Here is a 27,728-nt window from a genome sequence, read left to right as displayed (position 1 = left end):
TGTTGGGATGGCACTGTAAGGAGAGATGGCAGAAGAGGGAGAAATTGAGGAACTGTGGAGGAAGAAACAGGAGAAGAGTGACATAGTGTGGCTCAGAAACAATGACAGAGAGATGGGGTGGAGGTGCAGACTGAGAGTTTGCCCCGTGGGCCCGGCTGGACAAAGGTAAGCCAGCAGACAGCACAATGTGTCACTCTACATTCTGTCAACAACATGGCAAGTTATTTCTGGAGGAAGGGAGTTTCAACCTTTTGTGGCGTGGTTATAGCTTTTTCCGATGTATGCGCTTGCGTGTGTTTGTCAATAGCACATGGATGCACTCTGCAACCCACAATTCCCTTGCGGAAATACACAAATATCTCCCTGAAGGATTTGTTGACATTTCTTCCTGTCTTTCAACCCTCAGTGCTGAATTTGTTTGTTTTTGTGGGGGTTGTGTCCAACAGGGAAATAATCGTGCTGACATCTGTGTGTGTGTGTGTGTGTGTGTAAAATGAGGTATGTTGCATGTCTTCTTCCTCTTCCTCTTTCTCCCTCTTTTTTTTACAACCGAGTAAAGTCTCTGATTTTAATGGCTCATACTTCCTCCTGAGTGCCCTGTCTAACATGCACACTTACGGGCACTTACACACTTACAGTATGTATGCACATTCTCTCTCTCTCTCTCATCTCAAAGACACACTCATACACTAAACACACCCTGTCTACAAGGCTTAGCCCCATTGTTTACACATGGATAATCCCCACCACAAACTCTAGGAAGAAAACCTTTTCAGGGACTGTAGCTCATCTACTGCGGCAACGAGACATCTGGACTCAAGCATATGTCATCATATTATAACTGGCCTTATAAAACAGAAGTAGCTTACTATTGAAGAAACAACAAGGAACTTTTTTTCACTGTCTCTGAAGGAAGACGAGAGCAAATGAAAAAGGACGGATTGAAGGTTAGAAGGCGTGTGACGCAGAAGAGAAAGAGGTCAGTGGGTGGAGGAAAGGAGATAAGGGTGGTCAGAAGGAAAGGTGGCAGGAAGTATCAGAGGAAGGAGCTCAGGACTTGAGACGGATAGAAAGGTGAAATTACGTGTGACAAAAATAGAATGCAATTCCGAAGAGAAGAAACTATCTGAGTGCAGGAGATAGAAGGTGAACGATGAATGCAGGAGGCAGAGATGAATATTGGAAGCAATGACAGACGAAGACAAAAAGCAAATAAGGGGAAAATATCGTTACCAAGATGAAGATAAGAAGCTACTGTAGCTAAAGAAAAAAAAAGCTAAGCCTCTGTTTGCAATTACAATTATTTAATTTTTTAATCAACGAGACTATTCCAGAAACAAACAAGTGTGTGATAAACATTTGCATGCAAATGGATGGGGGGATTTGGCGGCCGTGGCGCAGGAGGTGGGGCGCTAATCGGAAAATCTGCGATTCAATCCCTGACTCCTGTCGAAGTGTCCTTGGGCAAGATACTGAATCCTAAATTGCTCTTGAAGGCTGTGCTATCAGTGTGTGAGTGTGTGTGTGTGTGTGTGTGTGTGTGAACAAAGGTAAATTATGTTGTGTAAAACACTTTTAGTGGTCAGAGGATTAGAAAGACGCTATATAAGTGTGAGTTAACAACCATCACTGGATGGATGGATAACGGAAGTCAAAAGGAGAAACAAGTAAGGAATTAAGAAATTTAGGACAAGCTGAGATACAGCCAAAACAGGATCCCCCCATCTCAGAGGATTGCAGAACAAAACACAAGATGAATATGTGTGGATTCATTTTATCTGGCCATTTCCTCTGTTGTATCATGTGCAAAGAGGCACGCAGACGCACACACACACACACACACACACACACACACACACACACACACACACAGACATGCGGGTGCTTGCACTGGCATGATTCTCCATCCCTTATTGTCTTCTCCCATTATGGAGCAAATGCGAAAAGCTAAAGTGCTTTCCATCGAGGGCTTAATTAGATAACTGAAGCCCTAAAAGGCTGCTCTTTGCACCTAACACCACCTAACATGAAACCAGGAGCATGGTGGGAAAGGAGAGGTTGGCTTGGTGGTAATCACATCAGATAACTCCTTAATCACGTTTTGCTCTTCAACAGGTATTGTATACCTATCATCTGGACCTGTATGACAAAAGACAGCTTGAGATAGAATATAAGAAACAATTAAAGAAAAAGTCAAGCACCATCTATGAAATGTATTCATTGAAAAGGATGTCAGATATTAATGGCACTTTCCAATCGTTCTTAGTGGTCTATTTTCCTATAAGACAGCGGAGGTATTCCAGCATTTCTTTCCACTGTTGTAGTGACTCAGAAATAACCTGCTTGCATTGAGGGGGATAGAGCAGGATCATTTTATACAGCTCTCAGTTTATGTTGTCGAACAGTTTAAATTTACTGTGCTGCCATTAGTGTGTGAATCTAAATGTACCCAAACAAGACTTAGTGAATGCAACTGTTTAATCTTTACAGTAAAGACACCTACAAGAAAGAGACAATAATATGGGAATGGAAACACATTTTTTTGTGGCCACTTGATATAGCTTGACAGATAGTATTGTCCTCGGAAATAACTTGGAGACAATAAGCAGAAGTAATAATGTCTCCTGAAATGTGTATTCATTTAAAGGAGGGACGCTATCTGCTCATTCATGCATGTATGCTGTTTGTTAATATATGAGGTAATCAACAGGAAGGGTATCTCATGCTTCCTATTGCTCTTCTGTTTTCAAATGGATAATAATAAACTGATGATTGGTCAGCTTTACCAGCAGATGTGTGTGTGTGTATAATGTATTCAAATATTCATCCTGCTTTGGCCTCATCTCTGCTGTGACAAGATTGTGATTCTACCTCCGGTACTGCCTTCATAATTGAAAAAAATGAATCAAACAAACAAAAAACAACATGAGACATCCTAAAGAAAGTTGTGTTTTCCTTGCTATACAGTTGTGTGATATACAGTCCATGATGTCCGGAGAGAAGTATTTGAATGTACCCATTAGGAGAAGTAAGTGGAGACGCTTTTACCCCAGGGCAGCATCAGCAATGATATTTTTAAACCAGTAATACAGTGGTAGCCATCTCTTGCACATACACTATTGCCTTGGCACACATTGTACTTTCCTATATGTTGTATTCCTGTCATCTTGCATTACAAGATTACTATGAATCATGTGCAAATTCGTTTTTTAACTCAGGTCTGACATAACGCAAGAAATTGGTACACATCACATACAAACACGCACAATTAAGCTGAGTCATCATTACAGCCCTCTTCAGGCTAGAGTTTGTACACACCCACAACTCACAGTGACATTTCAATAAACATATCAACGACCTCACTCCAACTATATCCACCCATTCCATATATCAGCCGCATGGGTTTGCAAAGCAATAACCCCGCACAGAGCAGCAGACTCAGCCATCCACTCTGAATGAAACAGATTTATTGCCTTGCCTTTTGTTTTCTTTGTCGTTGCTTTTTTCTCTATCATGGATCTGCAGTAGGCTTGAAGGTCATTTACTGGCTCATGAATGTCATTCTGCATTCATAATGGTTTAGGAAATTACATTTTAAAAAGAATAAGGAGGGGAGTAAAGTGAAGAAAAAAAAACTTTAAAGAGCCTGCATATATATATATATATATATATATATATATATATATATATATATATATATATATATATATATATATGTATATATGTCTACAATAAGTGTCTGTCTATGCAGTATTGCACCTTATTTCTATCCTGTACTGATGTCACACCCTAGTATATCTGTCTGTGGGTGTGTCACTGCCTGCGTTCATATACAGTAAGGAACTGCTTGCCTGTACTCTACTGTGTATACAGTGGACTGTGTCCTAATTCTGCCAATATTATTTATTTTTCCATAGCCCACTCCTTTCGCTATTCACAGCAGGATTAACTTTCTGCCGTCAATCCTTCATGTTTTAATTTACAGAGGATTTATGAAATTATATTTCTTCTCCTCCCAGGCTTGAACTGTTTGAACAAACTAGATTGCAAAGAGACTGCTTCAAGAACCAGAGGACATGCAGTGGTGTTCGCGGCTCACCTTCCCACAAGAGGTGGGCGGTTGAGGAGGTGTTCAAACTGTAATTTACCTGAAGGTTTCTGACAGCTTTGATCAATAATGCCATAATCACTAACAGCCAGTCCACAATATGAGAAGTCATGAAACAAAGATGACAATTTTGTTCAGACACTGTGACAGTTTTTCTCTCGGCTCGCTGGATCCACTTCAGGAGGGGAATGAAAAAGATAAACGTTTACAATAGGTGATTTGTATTTTATATCTTTCACATTTTCTTTTTTCCTACGTTTGATTGCCAGTGTTTTTTCATTTCTTAAGCAGGGTGTTTCTGCAATCTCTGGCAGGCTGAATCCCCCCCCCCAGCAATTTTACCACTTCTTTTTCGCTCTCCTTCAACATTCGGCTTTATTTAGAGTCATATTTAATGTCTCAGCTGAGGAGCAGAAAGATGGCTGCTGATTATGGCTGCTGCTTTGCATAAAGAATGTTCAATATGTTGTCCTGGCAGATGGTGTGTTGAACTTGGCGCTGGTTTGGCTGCCAACCAAAGTATTTTGCTTTCGGTGACCTCTTTCCACCCTTCTCTTACCAAGGATGAGAAACGTGTACACTTTTTCAGAAACATGCATTATGCTCATTATGGTGCTTTATTTTATTCAACTTAATAAGAGCCGTTGCTATTGACAGGGTTTAAGAAGAGAAACGTCTGGTTTCAAACAGTGATACAGGAGCAAATTCTGTGTATTTTTAAGACTTGCAACTTTCGCTGAACATTGTGAAGATGCTACCTGTGCATTTGTGCGAGTAGATGTCGATGTGTGAGCTGGTGTGGTTGTGCTCTCCCCACCTCTCGAGGGGTAGCACTCAGCAGTCCCTCTCCACTAAAAGTGCTGAGTGTGAGGGATGGTGTCAGATGACAAATCTAAGGGACAAACTGCATCTAAAGCAGACATTGTTTATAGTCCGTCCTTCACCTCTCTTTCTCACCCCCTCTCTCGCTCTCTCCCTCCACCCCTCTCTTCATCTATTGCTCTCCTCTTCGTTTCTCAAATCCCCTCATCTCACCGTAACTCTTCTCTCCTCTCTCCTTGTTTATCCGTCCCTTTACTTCTTCTCAGAGTAATAGAAAGACAAAAGCAATGTGATGCTGTGCATCAAAGCGATGACAGTAAGTCATCAACCCCCCCCATGATTACTGACAGAGCAATGCACTGTGGGTAACCTCCACCATGAACAACTCTCTCAGTGGGTGACAGTGTTAAAAGGATACTTCACAAACACAGTTTGTGCACAAACATGTGCACGTACACACATGTATGTACTGAATACACATACATAGGTTTAGAGTGTGTTTGGTGTTCTGGCATGCTTTAATCTTTTCAAAATCTAAGAATCAGTCAACCTAAGAATAGAGTTTATTTGTGAGACTGGTTTAGACTGTGAAATTGTCACCATCACAGCTACATGCTCAGACATACACACAAATACACAATTTGGAAAGAAATCCACAGAAAAAACAGAACTTGTGAAACTGAGAGTTACATTAATAAACATAAGAATATTCAAATCAGAAATGAATGACATGAATCAATCCTTTTTCTTTCTCTCCACTTCCTTTTGTATTTCACTTTCTTGCATCTCATCTGTGTACATAACCCCCCCCCCCCTACTGTTATCCATTGCAGCTTTTCCTCCCCTCTACTCCCATTCTCTCACTATTGTCCTCCCTTCCCTCCTCCCGTCAGTCCCTTCTAGCCTTCATCTTGCTCATAGGGGGGCCGGGAGCCATGTTTCTACCTAATGATGCATTGCAGAGTGTAGAGAAAAATGTGACAGATAACAACCTCCTCTTGCTGTTTCTAAGGCGCACACAGACACACACACATACGCACACAGACACACGCACACACACACACACACACACACACACACACACACACACGTGTTTCAAAATATGGGCAAAGATACACTGGAGGAACCCTCAGCCTGGTAATGCAGCGTGGTGAGCCACCAAAGTTGGCCGCTGCATGTCATTTCTCAAATTTACGAGCTTTCTTTATGTCATATGAGACAAATTGGTTGGCCTGGGGGGTCTTTTCAGTGTGAACATGTGGTCACAAAAAAGGATTCACATAAATACATTTACAAACATATCCATGAGTACAATGTCACATATGTACATGCTGCCAGGAGAGAGGCTGCTGGCCACTCAGTACATGCTGAATAGATGAAGCTTTCTGTTTTACAAGAACCTTTAATAGTACAAGTCAGATTCAACAATTGGCTTCAATGCAGAAACAACATGTTTAAATTGTATTTTTATTCTTACACATTAACTAGAGACCTGATTAATGGTGATTTGAAGCTCTGGAAGAAAAACCCAGATATTTATAGTGGAAATTGTCTTCACCTTTCAAAAGCAACATGTACATCAAAGTGGAGACATTATGGGTTCTGGGGTTGTCGGCTTTCGCACTAAATCAAACCAATATTCTTTGTATTAGTTAAATCATTGTAACCTGGTTTTATTTAATGATACAGATCTAGTCTGAATATCCTGTGGTCCGTGTACACTTTTCCCTGTGGTATTCTTAAAGAGATAGACATCTTTACTCTTTGTGCATATTGTTGTTTGACAAAGACTTTGTTCTATATCCTTGATTAAAATACAATAAAGTGTACACTTCATAACATGTGTACAATGTACCAAGACAAGCTGATAACACATAATACAAAGAAAAAAATAGCAAGAGGAGGGAATGACTCTAAAAGCCTATTTGCTTTCATTCATGTTCCAACTTGAAATCCCATTGTTGACTCACATGAATGCCCACAACCAAAACAAATGAACAACCAGACACCATATATATATACAAATAACATACATTACCAAATAATCTAAATTGATGATGATGGGACTGTCATCGGGTGAATGCATTTCAAAGTCTTGATTTTTGTTGTGTTGTATTGCCATGAGAGGAAGCGCTTCACTTCCTAGCTCGCCACCTGTGTTGACTCATGGATTTGATTCATAAATCCTGTGAGCGATATTAGAGCCCACAAAGACTTTTCCACATATCCTGCCTACAACCATCAGTATAAGAGTTGATCTGATATGAATCTCGGCATCCAACACACTCACACAGTAAAAATCCCACAGAGAAAATCCCACAGTGCAAAGCTGGTTACCGGTCTCTATTTTCTTCTATGTCTCCATACAACTAGTATTGTATTTATTCACCTCCGTGGGTACATGTATTTCTTCACGAGACCAACGTGCAGGTGCAGAAGTGATCAAGGGTGATTTTATTTTTTATCAAAAAAGCAAATTGAAGAGAAAGCTGAGAGATGTTTTGTATTTATTCTTGTGAACTGATTTGGATTCGAGACGGTATGGAGGATAAAGAGCACATGCCAGTAGTGATTGCACTGTGTCACTCTTTGATTGACTCAAACGGGCAAATTAACTACAATTTGATATAACTATTAATTGTACATTTAAATGCAGGACTTCTATGCATATATGTGCATGTATTTACTCGTTTGTGTGCCTTTTTAATTTGCATCCAGACCCCCCACCCTCCGTCCCCTCTCTCTTTCTAATGAGATGACGTGGCTACAGTGTTCGTCTTCCACTCAGTGACAGCCTCTCTGCTGCCAATTAGTGGTGGAGTCGTCAGCTCTCTGTTTGCCTTCAGAGATTACATCTGTTTGTGTACACAATCCCACAAATGAGAAGGCCCGCTCAAAGGCCAGAGATGTAGTCAACAGATGTACTATATAGAGAGGTTTTACTCGGTGTGTGTATGTGTGGGTACTTAGAGAGAGCAAAGGAATGCATTCCTTGTGATTGTGCTTGTTTTGTTTTTTATCTGACCGCTGCTTTGCGTTATTATTTTCCTCATCTGCTGCTGAAACTTTAATCCACGACTTAATCACCTCCATAATTGACTATTGCAATAGTATTCTTTATGGCACATCTTCCAAAATCCTAAACAAACTCCAATACATCCAGAACTCTGCTGCTCGCCTGCTCACCCACTCCCGTTCCCGTGATCACATCACCCCTGTTCTCCAGAGCCTTCACTGGCTCCCCGTCCCACAACGGATCCAATACAAAATCCTTCTCATCACTCACAAAGCCCTCCATAATCAGGCCCCCTGCTACCTCACCAACCTGCTCCACCACCACACTCCATCCCGTCAGCTCCGCTCCTCTGATGCCAATTTCCTGTCCATCCCACATAGGACCAAGCACCGGACGTGGGGTGACAGAGCCTTCTCCATATCTGCCCCCTCCCTCTGGAACTCTCTCCCCAAACTCATCCGAGACTGCACTGATCTTTCCTCATTCAAATCGCAAATCAAAACCCACCTGTTCAGAACGGCTTTTAATGTGTGATTGTTTGTTTTTGTTTTCTTTCTTATCAGGGTCCGAGCGACTCAAAAATCCCTATTTATTTGTTTTATTTGTTTTACCTGTATTTTAGCTATTCTTATTTATTTATTTTTAGCTTTTAGGATGTTTTAATTATGTGAAGTGTCTTTGAGTATTATGAAAAGCGCTATATAAATTAAATGCATTATTATTATTATTATTATTATTAATGTGTGTCTTTTTTCTGAATGTTTGTGTAGAGCAGAGGGCTTTTTTTCTGTGGTTCTGCGGCAGTTTGTCCGTGTCTTCATCTGAGCGTGGTCATGTAGTCTCTGATCTACCTCGATCATAGTGTTTAAAGTCCAAAGAGGAGCAACTGGGAGAAATAGAAGTCCTAAAAAACAGGAATTACTGCGTACCTGGAGGTATAAGTAGTGCACTTTGCCCACACTATGATCATACTTGTTAAAGCATTTTAGCACTCCTAACGGTACGTCGTAGTGCAACACGTCTCCGCGGAAGACGTGGGATGGGACAGCATGTAATTTGATACTTTTAGCACAAGGTCTGTAAAAAATGTGTTAACACCAACACATATCCTGCTTACAGACATCATTGTTATGGATCTCTTACCTTTTTTATTAACACCTAATTTTTCCTTTTCTCACACACACTATGCATTCGTTACCTTTGGTCCTACAGGGTTTATCAGTTGGCGTGCTACTTCCCCAGAGATGACTCTAGTGGTGCCCATTGCCCAGACACACCACTACACCCACTGTAAAATACATAATTCCTTGCAGTACCTGGATCAGCACCATGGACAGCGATCAGGCATTTTTGCTAATAATTTGGTGTGGAAATTCTTTACAATCAATGAAAAAGACAAATATGTGGCATGTGCTTAAGAGTTATGTTACAGTGGTATATTTAGTGAAATCTGTATGACTATGACTGTATAAATGGATGTTCTAAAGCTCAAAAGTTATTCCATTTCATGGCTTACATGATAACAACATGAATGAGTGATTCAATGAGGACTCAAACTGCCACTCAGTCTACTGATAATATTCAAGTATGTTGTGCACTTGGTAAGACACAGCAAACTGACTACACCTCTGCAGAGAACTTACTCGTTGCCACCGGTTGCTATTAAGCAGCATTATGTCTCAATCCAGCACTATGATTTACATGCATATAAACATTACATTGGAGTCAGGAGTAGGAGTCAGACAGTAGTATCGTTTCTCACACCCACCGCCTACTCAGGGTATCGTAAGGCCCCAAACACGACCGTCACCGCCTGCTCATAAGCTCATCCGAGTAGTTTAAAAGCAACAATAAATCTCTTGATGTATTTAATTTGTTTGATTTAGAGATGAGGGTAGCGGCAGCCTTTTACAGATTTATGGGAGCCTTCTCACGTGGTGGCAAATGGCAGTCAGTTCAGCTCCGCATCCCGGCAGAAAAATAACGCCTCTCATAGCGGTGAATCATCAAAGTTTCCAATTCACTGAAAACAAGCAGTTAATCTGATTTCCTATTCAGTCTTAAAAAACTAAAACATGTCATGGTAGAACGGATAGTGACTGTGCCAGGGAAACACTGTGAATAGGATACACTGGGTTACTCATAGAGTGTATTTCCTTCAGTGCATAAGCACTATTATAAACATGAATGATAATGGTTGACATTACATTGCCTGTGTGAGAAAACTAAGTCTAAATAGCGCTCATAGTGGCAGCTACTGGGCATTGCAAAGAAATAACACTGAATGTATGCAATTATATTAAAGAAGTAATACTGAATGTATGTGATTATATTAAAGAAGTAATACTGAATGTATGTGATTATATTAAAGAAGTGACATTGAATGTAATAGTAGGTTAGATCACAGAAATATCACAGGATGCCTGGTGAGCCGGCCTCCCGCGTTGGCCCTGCTGATCGCCCCGCCCCCCTCCTCTCTACCTCCTTCTGTTTCATGGATTGGAGGTCCATTCATACATTGTCATATTCATGTAATGTGTTTATGTAACTTTGTAACGCTGTTCATTCTGTACACATGACATCTATTGCATCTGTCCATCCGGGGAGAGGGATCCTCCTCTGTTGCTCTCCTGAAGGTTTCTTCCCTTTTTTCGCTGTGAAAGGTTATTTTTGGGGAGTTTTTCCTGATTCGATGTGAGGTCAAAGGTCAGGGATGTCGTACGTGTACAGATTGTAAAGCCCTCTGAGGCACATTTGTAATTTGTGATATTGGGCTATACAAAATAAACTGAAATTGAATGTATTATGCAAGTAGACCAGGTAGAGAGCACTGAATGTATTAATCAATGAAATCAAGTACAGAGCACATAATGTATTATGCAACTATAAACAAGTGAATAACCTTGAATGCACTGGGTGAGTCGAGCAAAGAGAATCATTTGAATGAGTTATGAGAGTTGGAGTCAGACAATGATCCGTGAAAGAGAAGAGGACATGCTCATGAATGTGAGGTGCAATAGAGAGGGGGGTGTAGGATGAAACAGGACACTACAGGACTGGTAAGAAAACAGTATAAGAGGAGCAATAAAAGATTCAATATCCAATCGTGGAACTGGAAATTGGGGACAAAGAGAAAGAGGAGGACTTTCTCAAAGAAACAAGACTTGAGATTTGTGGGGAATCAACGGCTTTTCTCGCAAACCATTGAACACACCACGGACGATGTGCTGGGAGATGGGATGTATTTAAGGCCCTGTTTCATGAAACATACTTTGTCATACTATGAAGAGTTATTCAATTTGTAATTGTGTTTACTATACTTTTTATATGAATAATTTGAATTGTAACCGGAACCATCGATTCGGATTGACCGAGCTCTCAGCCGAGGAAACTCGCTTTGAGAAGGCCGTTCTTCCATAACACCTGCAGACACACACTTTAAAAAAATACACAAGGTGAATAGTCAATTGCTTTGTTCTCAATAATAAATAGAGAATGCAAACTAATTACTGAATGCACACATTTTTAGAACAGTTTTTTAGAACTTTTAATGCAATTAAATCAAGTTGTTCTTAAATGCTCTGTTTAAAATTGTAGCTGAAACAAAAATAGCAAAAACCCGGAAGACGAAATGGCTCCCTGGCATCTTCGACATTGTAAAGGTAATGAGATGACCGGTCAAATGGAGCCACGGGAGGATTAAAGCTTGATGGAAGTGACATTTTTGTTTAAAACAGGCCTCCTCACAAGGCCACTACCTTCCAATTGAAAAGGAGCACTTGACATTTTAGTATGACAATCACAAGCACTTGCCGTTACCTACACATGAAGTGGAGAGGGGAGGAGGAAACAGTGAGGGTTCAGCGAAGGTATTATTAAGAATATCTTTACCAGTTTACTGCAATTACCGACTGGATCTCTCTCTCTCTCACTCACTCACTCACTCACTCACTCACACACACACACACACACACACACACACACACACACACACACACACACACACACACACACACACACACACACACACACACACACACACACACACACACATGCGCGCTTGTATACACTTTTCACCCCGCAACATGCTCTAGGTTTCACTGTGTCGGTGTCGATTCACTTCACATTAAATAGGCCACACACCTCTTGATTTGTGGGAAATGCGAGTGCTTTATTTTAACACTGTGAATGAACTCCAAAGAAAGGAGCTGGCAGAGACGCTTGTTAAGCCCTTTGCCCATCATAGAAAACTGTGCCGAAGGGCCTGTCTAAGATTCGATCATTGTCATGCTTGTCGCTCTGGTTTAGGCTTAGGCACTTACATACTGTATCTGACATACGCACAGTCACACACACTCAAATGCCGACGTGTACCTGCACACACGCGCACTGCACTCATGTCCATACGTATCCACGTGTGCAGAGGAAAAACATACTGTATATACTTTCAATTGTGCAGACAAATGGACAAATAGCTAGACTGATGAACACACACACACACACACACACACACACACACACAGACAGCATGCCATCTTACAGTACACATGAGATTACACAAACATAGACACATGGTTCAGTAGCCAGCCACCTGCTCACCTTCCTCCCCTTTTCAGCGGGTGTAGCATTGATGCACTGTTCCAGCGGTGATGCTTGCACTCGTTCACTGTGTGTTTGTGTGTGGATGTGTGTGCACCCACTCTTCATCTCTACCTCCTCAAGAGGACAGTGTAAACAGACACATGTCCCTTTGTTCCCATTATGTGCTGATAAATGGCTCGCCATTGACTGTAGATACCCCTTTTACCTTGTTTCTCTTTTTTCTCTCTTCAAATCTATTAAATAAGCATGTGGTCAACTGCTGTCTTTCACACAAGAGATACGTTCATATATAAGCCTTCAAGCTTATTGGCTGTACCTGCACTTATGTCGACAGCGTTGCCTGTCAGCACAACCCTGACTCCTACAGAATAATGCTCCCATTTCATTAAACTGCACTCTCAAGTATGTTTCTAGGGATACGTAGTTTTTCCTTTGAAATGACTACAACATATAAACAAAACAAAACAAAAACACAGCAACAGTTAGGTTTATGCAACAGAAATACTACATGGTTATGTTTAGGCAACAAAAGTAATTTGTTCACCAACAGTGTCCTGGGTGAAAGCCCTGTGTTTTTTCACCCACCCACCACACCGACCTGCTCCCTGTGCGGACTTTGACTCACTCGAGACTTATTTGTGATATGTTAAAAGCCAACATAATCCACGACTAAATACGTTTCCCTTGAAATATAACTCACAACACAGTTTTGTTGTATGGGAACGTCATTTTTAGGTGACAGGGCTGGTCAGCAGGCATTTTATTGACTACTTGTCTTGACTACTTTTGATTTCCGGTGGACATTGGCTCGCCTTTCTTTAAACCAATTTTAAGGGCAGACATGCTTGTGTGTATCGTTTGAGCAGGCCCTTGTGTATGTGTCTGCATATGTCGGCCCGGATCTGTGCAAGGGGTTTGCGTGTGCTTGCACAGACTAATCTATCAAAACAAGTGTTTGTGATTGCCAGCGGATGGATGACCTTTGGGGCCTCTCTGGAGTGCCCTGTCACATCATGTGGTGGAGATGGAGGACAAGGAGAGGGGGCGGGGGGTGGGGGGGTGGGGGGGCAAGAGAATGCAGGGAAGACACTTTCTGGGTGAATCATTTTGTGTTTTGTTTTTTAATATCTGTTTGTTCATGGAAGGGTTTTGCTGAGCACGCTTGCTTTTTTTTTTTTATCCGGCTTTGCCCCTAATACATATTTATGCACTGCAAGTCTCACCTGGCAGCTACCCAGTTCAGCCACATTCTTCTGCTATACTTTATATCTCGGAGCTGCTTCCCTGAGAGAGATAGAGAGAGAGAGAGAGAGAGTGCCCTGCTCAAGGGCACACTGCCAGTAAGTGTTGAGAGAAGGCAGAGTGTTAACACATTCACTTTACTTGCCCAGAATGTCCCAGCTTGTCTGAGAAATTCAAAATTGCAGTCTGCTGGTTACAAACCATTCCTTTTATCGTAAGGCCACCACCTAGATATAGATCGTCCAGATGAGTGAAGACATGTTGTCTCTTGAATATCAAATGGAATAAATCCATGCAACAAAATTATCTTATCGAAACGCTCCAAAAAATGTGGACTTCAAATTAACAAGCATTTCTCGGTATTTATTTAAAATGCATCCCAAAATGTGCATTACATGAGCCCAACAAGATGCCAATTGAAGCCAGATGTTGTAACTGTCTGCCAGTATCTGCAACACTGCAGATTCATCAGCGAATTTGGAAAAAACACTTAACAATTAGTACATTGATCCATTGTCAGAAAGGTGATGCTGCCAATCGGACATTGTTTGGAGCTTGTTTACACTTGCTTACTGGGCCATGTATCCACACACACGCACACGCACACGCACACGCACACAGAGCTGCAATGGCATTTAGGCAGTGACATTTTCCAAGTGACATTTTGTCTGTGCCCGAACCCATACTCACGAAGTGTGAACCCAATCATGCTGTCTTCTACGCTGTCATGGAGCCAACAGCCAACACTTACATGTGCATGTAACCTTGCACACGTGCATGAGAACACGCACGTACACAAACACTCACTCACACGGTGGCTTATTAAATGTTTTAGATCTAATTAGGCCAGATTAGAAAATAAAGAATTGATTTGATACACTTTCTAAACCAGTCTAAGAATTAAAACTGACAACCTCGGTTTCCTAGCCTCCACGCTGTCTTGATGTTAATCGCTCGGTGCCCACATGTAAAAAACAATCATTTAATGACTTTTTTAATATGCCATTTGCTTTATACCCTTAGATATGACTTCAATTGACATTCATTATATACTCTATATTTGAAAATATTGAATGCACTAAAAACTAAAACTAATGAATGGATTAACACAATAAATAAATAAGGAAAGAAAACTAGGATTGGATCAAATTGGATCAACGTGTACATGTAATACTTCATGAATTAGAATTTAATATCTGTGGGATTTCACAATTTCATTCATTTTCAAATAAGGCCTTGATCAAGTAGTCTTTTCTAATTATTTGTTAAAGTTGTTTTTAATATGAAGCGAAATCAGCTTCTTAACTAGCCTACTCTTTGTGAAAGGTTTTGGAGTTTTATAAAAAAAGAAGAAACTTTTATAGAAGAACACCCACAAACTACATGAATGCAGCCTTCACATAAGCTACACATCTGAAACCTCATAGGAGCATACTGTCTCCTGAGTGTGACAGGGATAGCAGTCATGTGGTCATTATAATGCAGCAGGTTCTAGAGTCAGACTTTTGAGTCTGTCCCATTCTTGAACTGGGAAAGAAGATGCTGACAGCAACAAAAGAAGGAAAGAAACTGATCTATTAAAAACATTGATCTTTTTCCTCAAGTTCCACAAACTGAGTGATAGACTAACTTAATGAAAAAAACAAACAAACATGGAATGTTGTGCTTCTCACACTGGTGACATTTATTTAGTCTAACAATGAATGTGGTCTCAATAAATGTCACGGAAATGAAAGAAGCAGTTTCTTCATTTTTTTAATCAATTTATTATTACCACACCATCAATCCTGACATCAACAGAAAAGAGTAGAAATAGTTCTGCTGGTAGCAGCCAAGGGAAGCTATAGAACCCAACGTATCTGTAAATGAAGATATTATTTAATGTTACATACCGTACCACCAGAGTATTATTGAATTGGCAATTTACAAGAGAGAAAATGGAAATAAAAGGGATGAGAGTATTTACAGTGGGAACAGGGTAATGAATTGCCTCCCTTTATATAATGCACACTAATTAGACAATTTATCACAAGTTAACAGTATAACGTTGTCACAGTATTCAGAGGCATTAGTTTGTGCTCCACTTGTAAAAACTAAATGTGTAACTCTTGACAGTTAATCATGAAGGAGTTAATCACTGTAGCACTTCGTGGACAGGTTCACACACATTCAATCAAACACGCACCAATGAACACATGCAGGCATTCAAGAGCTCGGCAAAATAGGCTTAACCAAATGACATTAACAAAGGCTGCTACTGAGGCGATTGTTCAGGGGACTGCCAATTAGATTCTGCTCCTACTGAGTTTTGACAATGAACATTTCTATTGGTGTTTTCAAAACAGCAGGACGCAAGGACCAGATTTTTAAAAAGGCCAGAGAGCAACAGGTGCACTCGGATGAGAGAATGATTAATGTTAAAGTATGAAAGCAAAGAGGACACTTTTGTCAATGGGTTGCACGTGTGCATTAACGGACCAGTGATTTACTTGCGGAAATAAAATATTATAATAATAACTCTGTTTTCATTAGTGATTAATCAAATGAAACTAGGAATCATTCTGTTTTTTGCTAACTTAGAATGAGCCCTTCGTATCTACGTGGGAGCGGCTCCTCTTCACGGAGTCCGCCATGTTGGACCGTGTTTTTTTACAATTAACCAGAACGGACAAACCAAACACTGGCTCTGGAGAATGCTGTGTGCACCTTTAGGTTACCTGAAGGCCACCGTAGCTCTCCGACATTCTTGGAAAGGGAGGCGTGAGCAGAGGGGTATTTAATTGGATGCAGTATACAACCTCACCACTAATTGCCACTGGATCACACACTGCTCCTCTAAACCTGACACCATATGCTAAACAACTAGGGGGCGCTTTGGCTCAGGAACAATATTGGGACAGCTTTTAGTCCCAAGGGTGGCGTCTAAATCCTCGGCTCTTCCTGTCCGCATTCCGAAGTGTCCTTGAGCAAAACACTGAATCCCGATTATGTAATGAAAAAGTTAAAGGTGCGTTTATATTTTTGAACACGGCTAAAACATGGCTATACAATTACAAAAATACGATATTGGCATCTGTAAAAGCATTTTTTGCCTTTTATTCCATCGTTAAACTTTATCTCATTTCCCTTTTCCCTCTTATTTTGTTATAAAGTAACTCTGACATATGAAAGCTATACTATGGCCATAATTAGCACAGAGTGATGTTTTATCTTGTGTGTGTGTGTGTGTTTGTGTGTGTGTGTGTGTGACTGCATGTATGTGTTAACCAGTCTGCCATCCTACGTTTAAAATCCCCCAAAAACTATTTTCTCTGCTCAGTGATTTCTATCTCCAGCACACAGGCCCAAACTCACAAACACATGTACGTGTGTGCACACGCAAAACACAAAGAGAAAGAGACAGTCGTCCTGGAACGAGGAGGAGAGAGTGCGAGATAGTGACAGTGTGAGGGAGAGAGCGAAATTGGAGACTAAGAGTGAGATGATTTCATTTTGCCCACTGAGCCCTTAAATAATTTAACGAGGAGAGATCTGTCAGAGTAGTGCTGTGTTTGTGTGTTGAATATTTATAATGCATATAAAACTGTTATGGCCCAGCTGTTGGCAGTAATACATCTCAGGTCTGTGCAGTTTTTTAAGTTAGCATTAAAATCCCAAATACAAACAGATACAGCTGATTCTTCTGGTTGTCACTAGGTGCTACGCTAGAGGTTTAGAGGTTTTAGCTATAACAATATGGTAAACATTTTCAGTGTTTTTCATCTCGTGTCAAACCATTAGCCTGGACCCAGCCTCGTGAATGGCTTATTTTCAACTGTTTAGTGACAAGGCTCTTTGATTTGTCCGTCTTTGAAGCTGTTTTCCTGATGTACTCTTTCGGTGGACCAGAGATATTTTAATCCTGGGCTCATATTTATCAAACAACTCAGAAGCAGGACTCTCACTGAACGTTTGAGTAGAACTAAATATACTCCAAACTCAGAGCAAAGCATGCCAGGTGGTTATGAAGTTTTGCTACACCTCTTTGAGCAAAGGTTACAAGTTCTCCTTTGACAGTGAATTAATCACCATTTTAAAACACTTTAATATCTTAAAATGTGATTAATAGTGATGTCCTATTTTTTTTCTTATTACTCATGCATTAGATGTAACCCATTTAAAACACTTAAAACAGTTTTAACACGAATCAAACCCGGGAACAATTAAATACATTGTCAAAAATACCTTTGGTTGTGCATATGTTACTAATGGAAAGGTAGAGGCTGCAAACACTTACTGTCAGCTGCCTTCTTAGAAAATCCAGACAACCTAGAGACAGAATTTAAATGAAAGAAGTCCTCCTTCCCTGACAAAGGATCTCTCTACATAGCTCAATGTAAAGTCAAATGCATTCTTCTAAGGAGAACAATTAGGCCAAAATCTGGCTCAAAAGCGACTTGACAGGGAGTTCTTCATGATTTGGGCCAAGTCAGTATTTGTATACATCATCCACTCCCTGCTCCACAAAGAGAACATAGAGAACCCAGACCTTAACAGCACACATACCCCAAAGACACTGTATTGACTACACGACTACTTCAAAGGAGCTGTGACTTTGAAAAGCTTCTTCTTTGTATTACTGCCATTTCAACACTCTGACTTGGGTAATGCTACTTTACACACACACACACACACACACACACATACGCACACGCACACACACACACACACACACACACACACACACACAGACATCGATATTGGATTACACTGTTAAGCCAAACCGGTCTTACTGCAGTGAATTGTAAATGGTTGTTTGCTATATTGATGATCTGAATCCCGTATATATAGAACCTTAAAATGTCAGATTTAATGAATTGTCTACCAGGACCTGATTTGGTATTGAAGTATTAAGGCTTTATTGTTAGGCTGTTTTGAAACGTTCTTTTAAAATCATTAAGGCAAATAGAGTTAAAGATGTATTTGCAGTTTAAGTAAACAACACTGTGACAGTTTCTTTCAGTTCCTCGACCTCCTCCTTTTCTTTTTGCTTTGAACCATGTTCACGGAGAAATTACTGGAAACATCCCACAGAATTCCACATTAATGTTTTCTTATTTGCATTATTTCACAGCTAACATATTCGAGTTATCCGACCCAGGATAAATGAGACCCTGAGAGCAGTGTCTTGATGCATGCTTTGTTTGGGCTTGCATGTAGTCAATGACTCAATTCGATTCATTTTCAAAATAATGGTCTCTTTCATTGTTATCATTATTTGTATTATTATTTAAATAAGTATTGATGGAGGTTGCAGTGATACGCTCATGTATTCGTGTGTTGTTTATGTATATTATATTTGTGTTGTTTAAATTGAAACCCTTACTATTATCATCAGTAGTACTGAAGTGCTACTGTCCATTGTGTCACTGCCATACCCATATTCACATTAAAGAACACCCCTCAGGTTTTTCTACTAATGTAAATGTAATTTAATTCAAAGGTCGCTTGTACAGAAATGGCCAGTCATCACTGCGATAGGAATAACTAGTACCCCTGGTGTACAACAATAATGAATCATGTGTTATTGAAAACGATATTTGTTAATGAGCTAGCTTGATGCAGAATGAAGCCAGAACTGAGCTGTGTAATAGTTCTTTGTCTAGTATCACCATTTGCCAGATGGCTAGCGCACCTGTGTACACACCTACACACAGATGCACACCCATGAACAGTGATACACAACCATTGCTGGCGCTCTGCACACAAACACACATATACATGTTCTTGTTCTTCCCTCTATATGAGGACCCCACGCTGACTGCACATTCTGTCCTTATATTCCTGACACTCATATTGCATGCATAATCTGAAATCAGCTCTTATTTTAAAGGATAATGACTGTTTACTACAACTTGAACCAAAGTGACTACTGTCCTCTTGTCTTCCCTTTTCTCTCCAAAAATTTGGCTGAACTGTGTTCAATTTGTTAACATCGTTTCTCATTATATTTTGAGTTTCTTGCGTAATTTGTTTTAGCGATGTTGCTTTTTCCCCAAATCTAAGATATCACCTCAGCGACTACAGTATGATAATAACAAATATGAATGACAAGCAAACCTACGAAAATACTAATAAAGTTGCAATTAATCAAAGTTATCCTTGGAGAAAAACCTAATCCAGGAGACTTCACTCAAAGGTCAACAACTTGGTGTTTGTTCTCCCGAAGATAGAGGTACAGGAACATACGCACACATGCCCCATCATAGCAGGTCACAGTAAACCACAGTGTTCAGTCGCAGACATGCAATACCTGCATTGTTTGAGAAAGAAAAGAGTCATAAACACGACCAGGCCATTCTGGTAATCTGTTTCCTTTCTTCTCTTTTTCTTGTTCTCTCTTTCTGGCGCACATATGCACATGCAGATGGAGTGGATCAGGTGTCTCTCCCTCGGCCATCATCTCATGTGACTTTCATCAACAGAGACGTCTCAGTCTCCTCTGTCTTTCTACTTCGCTTTCTCTCTCGACTCAGTTTTTTTTTCTCCCCTCCCGTTCTTGCGCCCCTCCTCCTCCTCCTGCTCCTCTCCTGACTCCTGGTTGACTTTCCACACTCATTAAAGTGACAAGACGAGACGGGCAGAGGGGGAAGGGACGGGGTGAGAAATGAATCTCAGATAAATTTAAACCATAGGCTACATGAACCACATATGTAAGTTTAGAAAGGATGAACGGGGGTGATTGCGACCGCGTGGGGAATTTTAATATGCATGGGAGTCACGACGGAGAGGAGAGTGACCTTTTTATTCACACTCCTCTTTCCCACTCTACTCATCTCAGTTGTTTTCATTCCTTTTCACTGATTGAGGAAAGGGAGGAAAAGAATGAGGGAGCGAGAGAGAGTTACTTCTCAACTAGAAGGTCATAGCTCTATTTGATAGCCTTTTGTCTCCTATCCAAAAACAGCACTGTTAATAGCTGCCCATAGGCCACTTTATAATGATTGGGCCTTATCTATAGACACACACAGACAATCACGCACAGGCAGCACACAGTGTCTTTATGGTGGCAAGTGGGGAATTTTGCTTAAACGGAGAGAGACGGCTACCATTTGTCCCATTTAAAGCTCTAATACATGGGCCACTGCTATGCTATACTGCATGTACAATAAGTGCACGTACCATATATATAATTTAAAGTTGAAAGTGCACAGAGCTGTAACATTGTATGGCTGTGCAGCTGTGTAATTAGCAATAATTGCATCATGATATAAATGTCGAAGTGACAGGCAAGTGAATATTGCTCACTAATAACTTGAGGAGACTGGTCACTTCCATGCAGGTGTTGGTCTGCTTTTTGTTGGAGAAAGACACAAATACCTCTGTGTGCAGGTATGTGAACGGTCAGGGACCATGTGTGTGAGGAGTCAGGTCCTAATTTATAATGGCGGGAGGGTGGGTGGTGGATGTGGTTCTACAGTTGCCATAGAGACCTCTGTGGCTGACTGTGGGTGCTGCTTTCTGTCTCCTATTCATTCATAAGAGGGAGGCGCTGACACACATGCACAACTTAGTGAAATCCCACACCTTGTGCATTTAGATAGAAACACAGAGACAAAGCAAAAGGAGCAACAGTGGAAATTCATCCCAACTCATTTGGATCTATTGAACTGTGCTGCATGCGCATATCAAGGTACACTACACTACTACGCAGAAAACAGATTGTTTAGCAATTAAGTTTTAACTTGTGGAATCGGCAGAACAGCGGGCTTTTCATAAAACACACATGTATGACACATCTTATCCCTTGATTTGGACATTGGTGGGATCACAGTGTTATGTTTATATGGCGATCCAGCATTGGCATAGTTGGACTACAGTTAGATGACATTCAGGTAACATTCCAGCAAAGATACAGCTTGGTTGTCTTCCTTACAGCAGGACAACATTGTTATTGAGCCGAAAGATGTGCGAAAAGCCTAATTTTGAGTTATTCTCAAAACATTACAGAGCCTTGATGATGTTGAAGGCATTTAAGATACTTTACCGTTGAGGTATTACATATCATCAATTAGTATAATGCTTCTTTAGGTGCAGGGATGTGCATTTATTTTTGAGGATTAAATGAGGATTTAAAACTGTTGCAGTAGTGGCAAACAAGGTGACACAGCAGTCTGCTGTGGAGTGCAGAGCAGGGCTTTGAGGAGAGGGAAACAAAGCTGTAGTTTAGAATTAAGGTCCAGGGGGTTTAATAGACCCTGCTCAAATTCCCAGCGTCACCGCACTTTGCAAATCAAAGGGGTGGCTGAGCCCGCTACTTTGTTGTTCACCTGCATGAGGTTTCTCTTCGCATGTTGAGCAAGTGAACTTGCACGTTGTCATATACCAGAGTTTGTAGTGATCAATAAACGACTGCTAATACTAAATATGTTTGTGTCAGGGGGGCTTGCATTTGGCACTTGTGTGTGTGGTGTGTGTGTGTGTGTGTGTGTGTGTGTGTGTGTGTGTGTATGTGTTAGGACGGTCAAAGAAGGAGAACGCGTGGACCTTAAAGTGTGTACAAGAGGAAAAGAGGGAACCAGGGAAAGAAAGAGTGTGCATATGAGTAAGTGGTTGCTGTAAGCGTGCTTGAAAAAGGGGTGAGGCAGAGAGAGGCAGATGAATTGCATTGTACTCTGTAGTGTTGGGGAGGAGAGGGGATTGAGGTTGGAGACTCAAGATAGCGACTGGGGATCAACACATTCAGAGCTTCAAATGGCTTTGAGAAAACCAATCAAACCAGCATACACTCGCACACACAGTCTCTCTCTCTCTCTCTCTCTCTCTCTCTCCGCAGGGTCTGGCAAAACGCGCATGCACTCGGTCGGACATGCACATTATCTTCAGTGGGGTGGAGTTCACTGCACTATTGATCTGCGTCCATGTGGCTCTGATTAACTTGAATACAAGACGCACACACATGCATGCACGTACATACACACAGTGAATGCTGGCTTGAAATCTCATCTGGCTGGCTCATAGCTAGATGAATGATATGGAACTGTCAGTAAGCCACTTAGTTGTAGTAATGCATTGGCACACACACACACACACACACACACACACACACACACACACACACACACACACACACACACATGCACACACATGTACACGGATCCACACACAAAAAGGGTTGGGTAATGCATTCAGGGGTAATCTTCCATCCATGAAACCTTCAGCAAGAAGAGACAGAAAAAAGCAACAACTCAACAAGTGTCTTCATTGGGGTATCCATGAAGTCCAAATTTGAATAAGATGTGGTTGAAGATGAGCTTTAGTACGTATCACACAACTAAACACTGCACTGCAGTTTCTAAAACCATGAGAGAAAATTCTGAAAAGTAATCTTGGCAGGATATATTTTATTTCTTTCTTAATGCCAACTATTGTGATGTAAACAGTAGAATTACATAATTTTTATTGGAAAGTAATTTACATTGTCCGTATGTTGTTGAGTTGTATTGCATTGATCTGTAGTTTGTATTATATGTTTGCAATATGATTTCCCCTCACATCTAGTCCACTATCCAGTGAGGATCACTGCAGTATTGTTAGTATTATTACAACAAGTGCCAAAAAGCTGCCTTTAAATATTTGTGAGAAAATGTACTATAACCAATACATCAATATCGATATTGTAGCTATACATAATGACTACGTATGTAGAGGAGAATAATAGAACAGCTAGGTGCGTTAAGAAAACGACATCACAAACCCGCCTGAGGAAAAGACGATATTACGGTATCAAAGGACTTCTTTTTTTCAGCTACCGTGGAGAAAACATACAATTCTAATGAACTTTTTAAAGAATTTGTCACTTTTCATATGTGATCATGTTGCACCAAACAGGAAAACAACGCTTATGGAAATAAGAAACACATCTCATGAAGGAATTCCACAAAAATCGTCATTAGACGGATTTACAGTTTGTAACCCAGTTTCAGGTAGAGTGCTTCAACTACTCCAATTGACAACCAGCCCGCATTTCACAGCGGATGGGAATGAAATACTTTTTTTTGCTCACACATTTAGAACACTTTCAACCAGTCACTCTGCCACATGCCTTTTCTCACCTGTCAATCACATTCATGTTAATGATCACACCTCATTTTTAGCTGTCGCATAGCTGTCATCCAGCCCTAAGCTCTTTCCATGATCTGCGTCTGACAATACTTCACTTCTCCCAAGACAAGCAGGTTGCACTCCCAAAGCAACTTATGATTCACATTGAGATACGTTTCCGGTGTTGTCGGGTGGTTTTCAAAGGTTACTTATCATACATTGAAAAAGGATATCTATGCTTTTAATAGTCTTACCACCCCACCCGCCCTCCATCAATGACCAATGAGATGGGAAATAAAACACAGTTTTTTGTTTTGGTGTATCTGAAGTAAAGATAGGAGTACTTGCCGCAGAGATTAAAGAATGACACTAGTAAGCACCGCCTGCAATGATAATGTCTCAATTTCCTAGCAAGCCTTATAGGACCAGTTCCAAACTTTCACACCGAGCTTCCCAGCAGAACCTCAGCTCTCTCCCTCTTTTAAGCCCTTTCTTGCTCTGTCTAACCCATACTTTGTATTCCTCTATGTCTTCAGGAGCTTCAGTTTGAACGCCTGACCAGGGAACTTGAGGCTGAGCGTCAGATTGTCGCCACCCAGCTGGAGAGATGCAAACTGGGATCAGAGGCAGGCAGCATGAGCAGCATCAGGTAACATGGAAGCCCACACACCATCTTTTGTTTGTGGCGATTGAGTTATTGTGTGGAAAGGATATGTCTTTATTAGTGTAAAAAAAGACACATTGTGTGTGTACGTGGGCCTTTGGGGGTCATAATGTCCCTTCCTTTAACATACACAAGATTGTGTACATGCAAGTGTGGCCAGCACCCCAGACTCTCCGTGCACAAGTGAAAACTTAACTTAGAGTTTGATGGAATAGGTTCTGCGTCCTTCATGACACTAACGCTGACGGCACCATTAAATGCCTTCAACTCCACACACACACACACACACACACACACGCACACACACACACTGAAGCATACACACCCTGGGTGTTTTTTCCTCAGATCTGTGGAATGATGCTACTGGAAAAGAACAGTGTTCCCCCTGCTGTGGGGTGCATTCATCAGCTGGATGGATTGGAACAACAACGAGGTTGCAGGCGAAATCACACACAGGGATAAATGTGCTCGCGCTCGAGTACAAATACACACAGATGGTGTTACACAGGGCAAAATAACACTTGCGGGGTGCTTTACAGACACACGCTTTAAAGACACACGCATGACATAACAACGTGAGAACGCGATAACACTCTTAACAAATGCACAAGCGCGCACACTCTCACATACAGCACCGACACAACGTTATAGCTGCCTTGGGCTCCAGATAACAGACACGTCAACACAAGCCTCGGCAACTTTGGCAAGGGTGTGACAACACACACCTTCACCCACACATGTACCATGGATACAAAAAGTTCTCTTCGAGACTTTGCTTTGCCACAGAGACATGGGTCAAACCTTAAGTATTACTCAAACCTTAAGTATTACTCTTCCTGGAACCCCTTTAATCAGATTATAACATTAATTAGCATGTTAGCCACAACCCTGATGCCCTTCAAAATACTTAATTATGTTCCACATTTATAAGTCTGACCTTTCTGTTGCCAAATACATTTTCAGATGAGGGAAAGAGAGCTCTTAATGAAAGAGGGAGCAAATATGAGGGAAGGGTGGATGGATGAGAGGAGATGAACGCGACTTGCATGCTAATTTGGGATTTTATGCTAACCGCTCAAACGTTGGGCTAAGTATCTCTCACTAAATCACTGTCCCTTCACATTCTCCTTCATACAGGCTTAGCCACCCTGTAAATAAATTACTGACTAAAAGTAAAGTCAGAAAGTTATTTATTTATTTTTTAGTTTTATGCGTGTGCATGCTTATGTGTGTGTGTGTGTGTGTTTAATGTTTGCATGAATTTTACTGTGATGTCAAAGAGTCATACATACAAATTCATACAAATTCAGCATCCCTCTGACTCCCTCAGGCAGCTTATTCCATAAGTACACAACCCTGAGTGTGGAAACAGAGCATGATGAAGAAAAAGGCACTTTTGAACCAGCTAAGTCTCAAATGAGACTTTTTGGTGTAAGTTTAGAGCTTCCTGTGTTTGTGTTGAAGTTCCATTATTTAAGCCAGGAGTCATTTACAAATAACCAGAGCACGAACATCAAAGACAAAGTTATTGAGTGTACAGTATATTACAGTATATTCTTACCTTGGTAACCTCTGCCCGCCCAACCACCTACCCCCTTGACCCAATCCCGTCTCACATTCTCCAGTCTATTGCTCCCGACCTTCTGGACCCCGACCAGTCTGGATTCAAGGCAGGCCACTCAACAGAGACTGCCCTCCTTGCTGTCTCTGAGCAGCTTCACACTGCTAGAGCAGCCTCTCTCTCCTCTGTCCTTATCCTTCTAGACCTTTCCGCTGCCTTTGACACAGTGAACCACCAGATCCTTATTTCCTCCCTCCTCGACCTGGGTATCTCAGGCACTGCGCTCTCACTCTTCTCATCCTACCTCACCGACCGCTCTTACCGGGTAACCTGGAGAGGATCTGTGTCTGAGCCTTGTCCTCTGACTACTGGGGTCCCTCAGGGCTCAGTCCTTGGTCCTCTTCTCTTCTCTCTGTACACCAACTCTCTCGGCTCTGTCATTCGCTCGCATGGCTTCACCTACCACAGCTATGCTGACGACACCCAACTGATCCTCTTGTTTCCCCAATCTGAAACACAGGTAGCAGCACGAATCTCTGCCTGTCTGACCGACATCTCTCAGTGGATGTCCGCACACCACCTGAAAATTAACCCTGACAAGACTGAACTTCTCCTCCTTCCAGGAAAAGGCGCTCCCACCTACGACCTGACTATTAACCTTAACAACTCAGTGTTGGCTCCGACTCCGACTGCCAGGAACCTCGGTGTGACACTCGACAGTCAACTCTCCCTGACTGCCAACATTACCGCAATAACACGCTCCTGTAGGTACATGCTGTACAACATCAGGAGAATACGACCTCTTCTCACTCAGAAGGCGGCACAGGTTCTGATCCAGGCTCTGGTCATCTCACGGCTGGACTATTGCAACTCCCTCCTGGCAGGTCTACCGGCTAATGTCATTCGACCTCTACAGCTCATCCAGAATGCAGCTGCTCGACTGGTCTTCAACCTCCCGAAATTTACCCACACTACTCCGCTCCTCCGCAACCTTCACTGGTTACCGGTGGCCGCCCGCATCCGCTTCAAAACATTGGTACTTGCGTACCGTGCTGCGAACAGATCGGGTCCGGTCTACATCCGGGACATGGTCAAACCGTACACCCCAGCTCAGGACAGCAGAAAGTCTCTACATCTTCCGTCGCAAACTAAAAACACATCTTTTTCGACTATACCTTGAACAGGGAAGGTAGCGCCGTAGTAGCACTTTGGTAGCACTTAAATGTCTCTTACTGCACTTTGTAGTTTAACTTTATTGAAGAAATTGTACTTGCTTGATTCTTGTTGTTCTGAGTTTGGACTCATGGTTTAATGCACTTATTGTAAGTCGCTTTGGATAAAAGCGTCAGCTAAATTACATGTAATGTAATGTAATATTGATGAAATCACCGTAGACATATTATACAAGTACATAATATGACTAAACTATGTTGGATTTTTGGCTTATATTCGATTTAGTTTGTTATGCGGTGTGTTTGTGTTTTTGTGAATAATAATCCTTGTGCAAGTCCTCACTATCATGTGAGACTGTTCTTAAGAACTTCGATTTTAATCTCGCACAATATTTCAAGATAATGAATATAAACGATGATGGATTTGTTATTAGATAAAACAGTAGGCCTAAAAAAAC

The 27,728-nt window shown here is 41.3% G+C and overlaps 1 protein-coding gene across 1 annotated transcript in view; it reads left to right on the top strand.

Moving 5' to 3' along the window:
* Positions 1-27,728, top strand: part of ctnnd2a (catenin (cadherin-associated protein), delta 2a) — a 192,811-nt gene that overhangs the window by 20,781 nt on the left and 144,302 nt on the right. The window contains exon 3 of the mRNA XM_034560079.1: positions 24,410-24,522. Within this exon, the coding sequence (XP_034415970.1) occupies positions 24,410-24,522 (113 nt within the window). The remainder of the gene's footprint in view (positions 1-24,409; positions 24,523-27,728) is intronic.

The sequence above is a fragment of the Cyclopterus lumpus genome, chromosome 20 (assembly GCF_009769545.1).
Source record: "Cyclopterus lumpus isolate fCycLum1 chromosome 20, fCycLum1.pri, whole genome shotgun sequence".
Lineage (NCBI taxonomy): Eukaryota > Metazoa > Chordata > Actinopteri > Perciformes > Cyclopteridae > Cyclopterus > Cyclopterus lumpus.
This window is presented reverse-complemented; position numbering and strand designations above follow the sequence as displayed.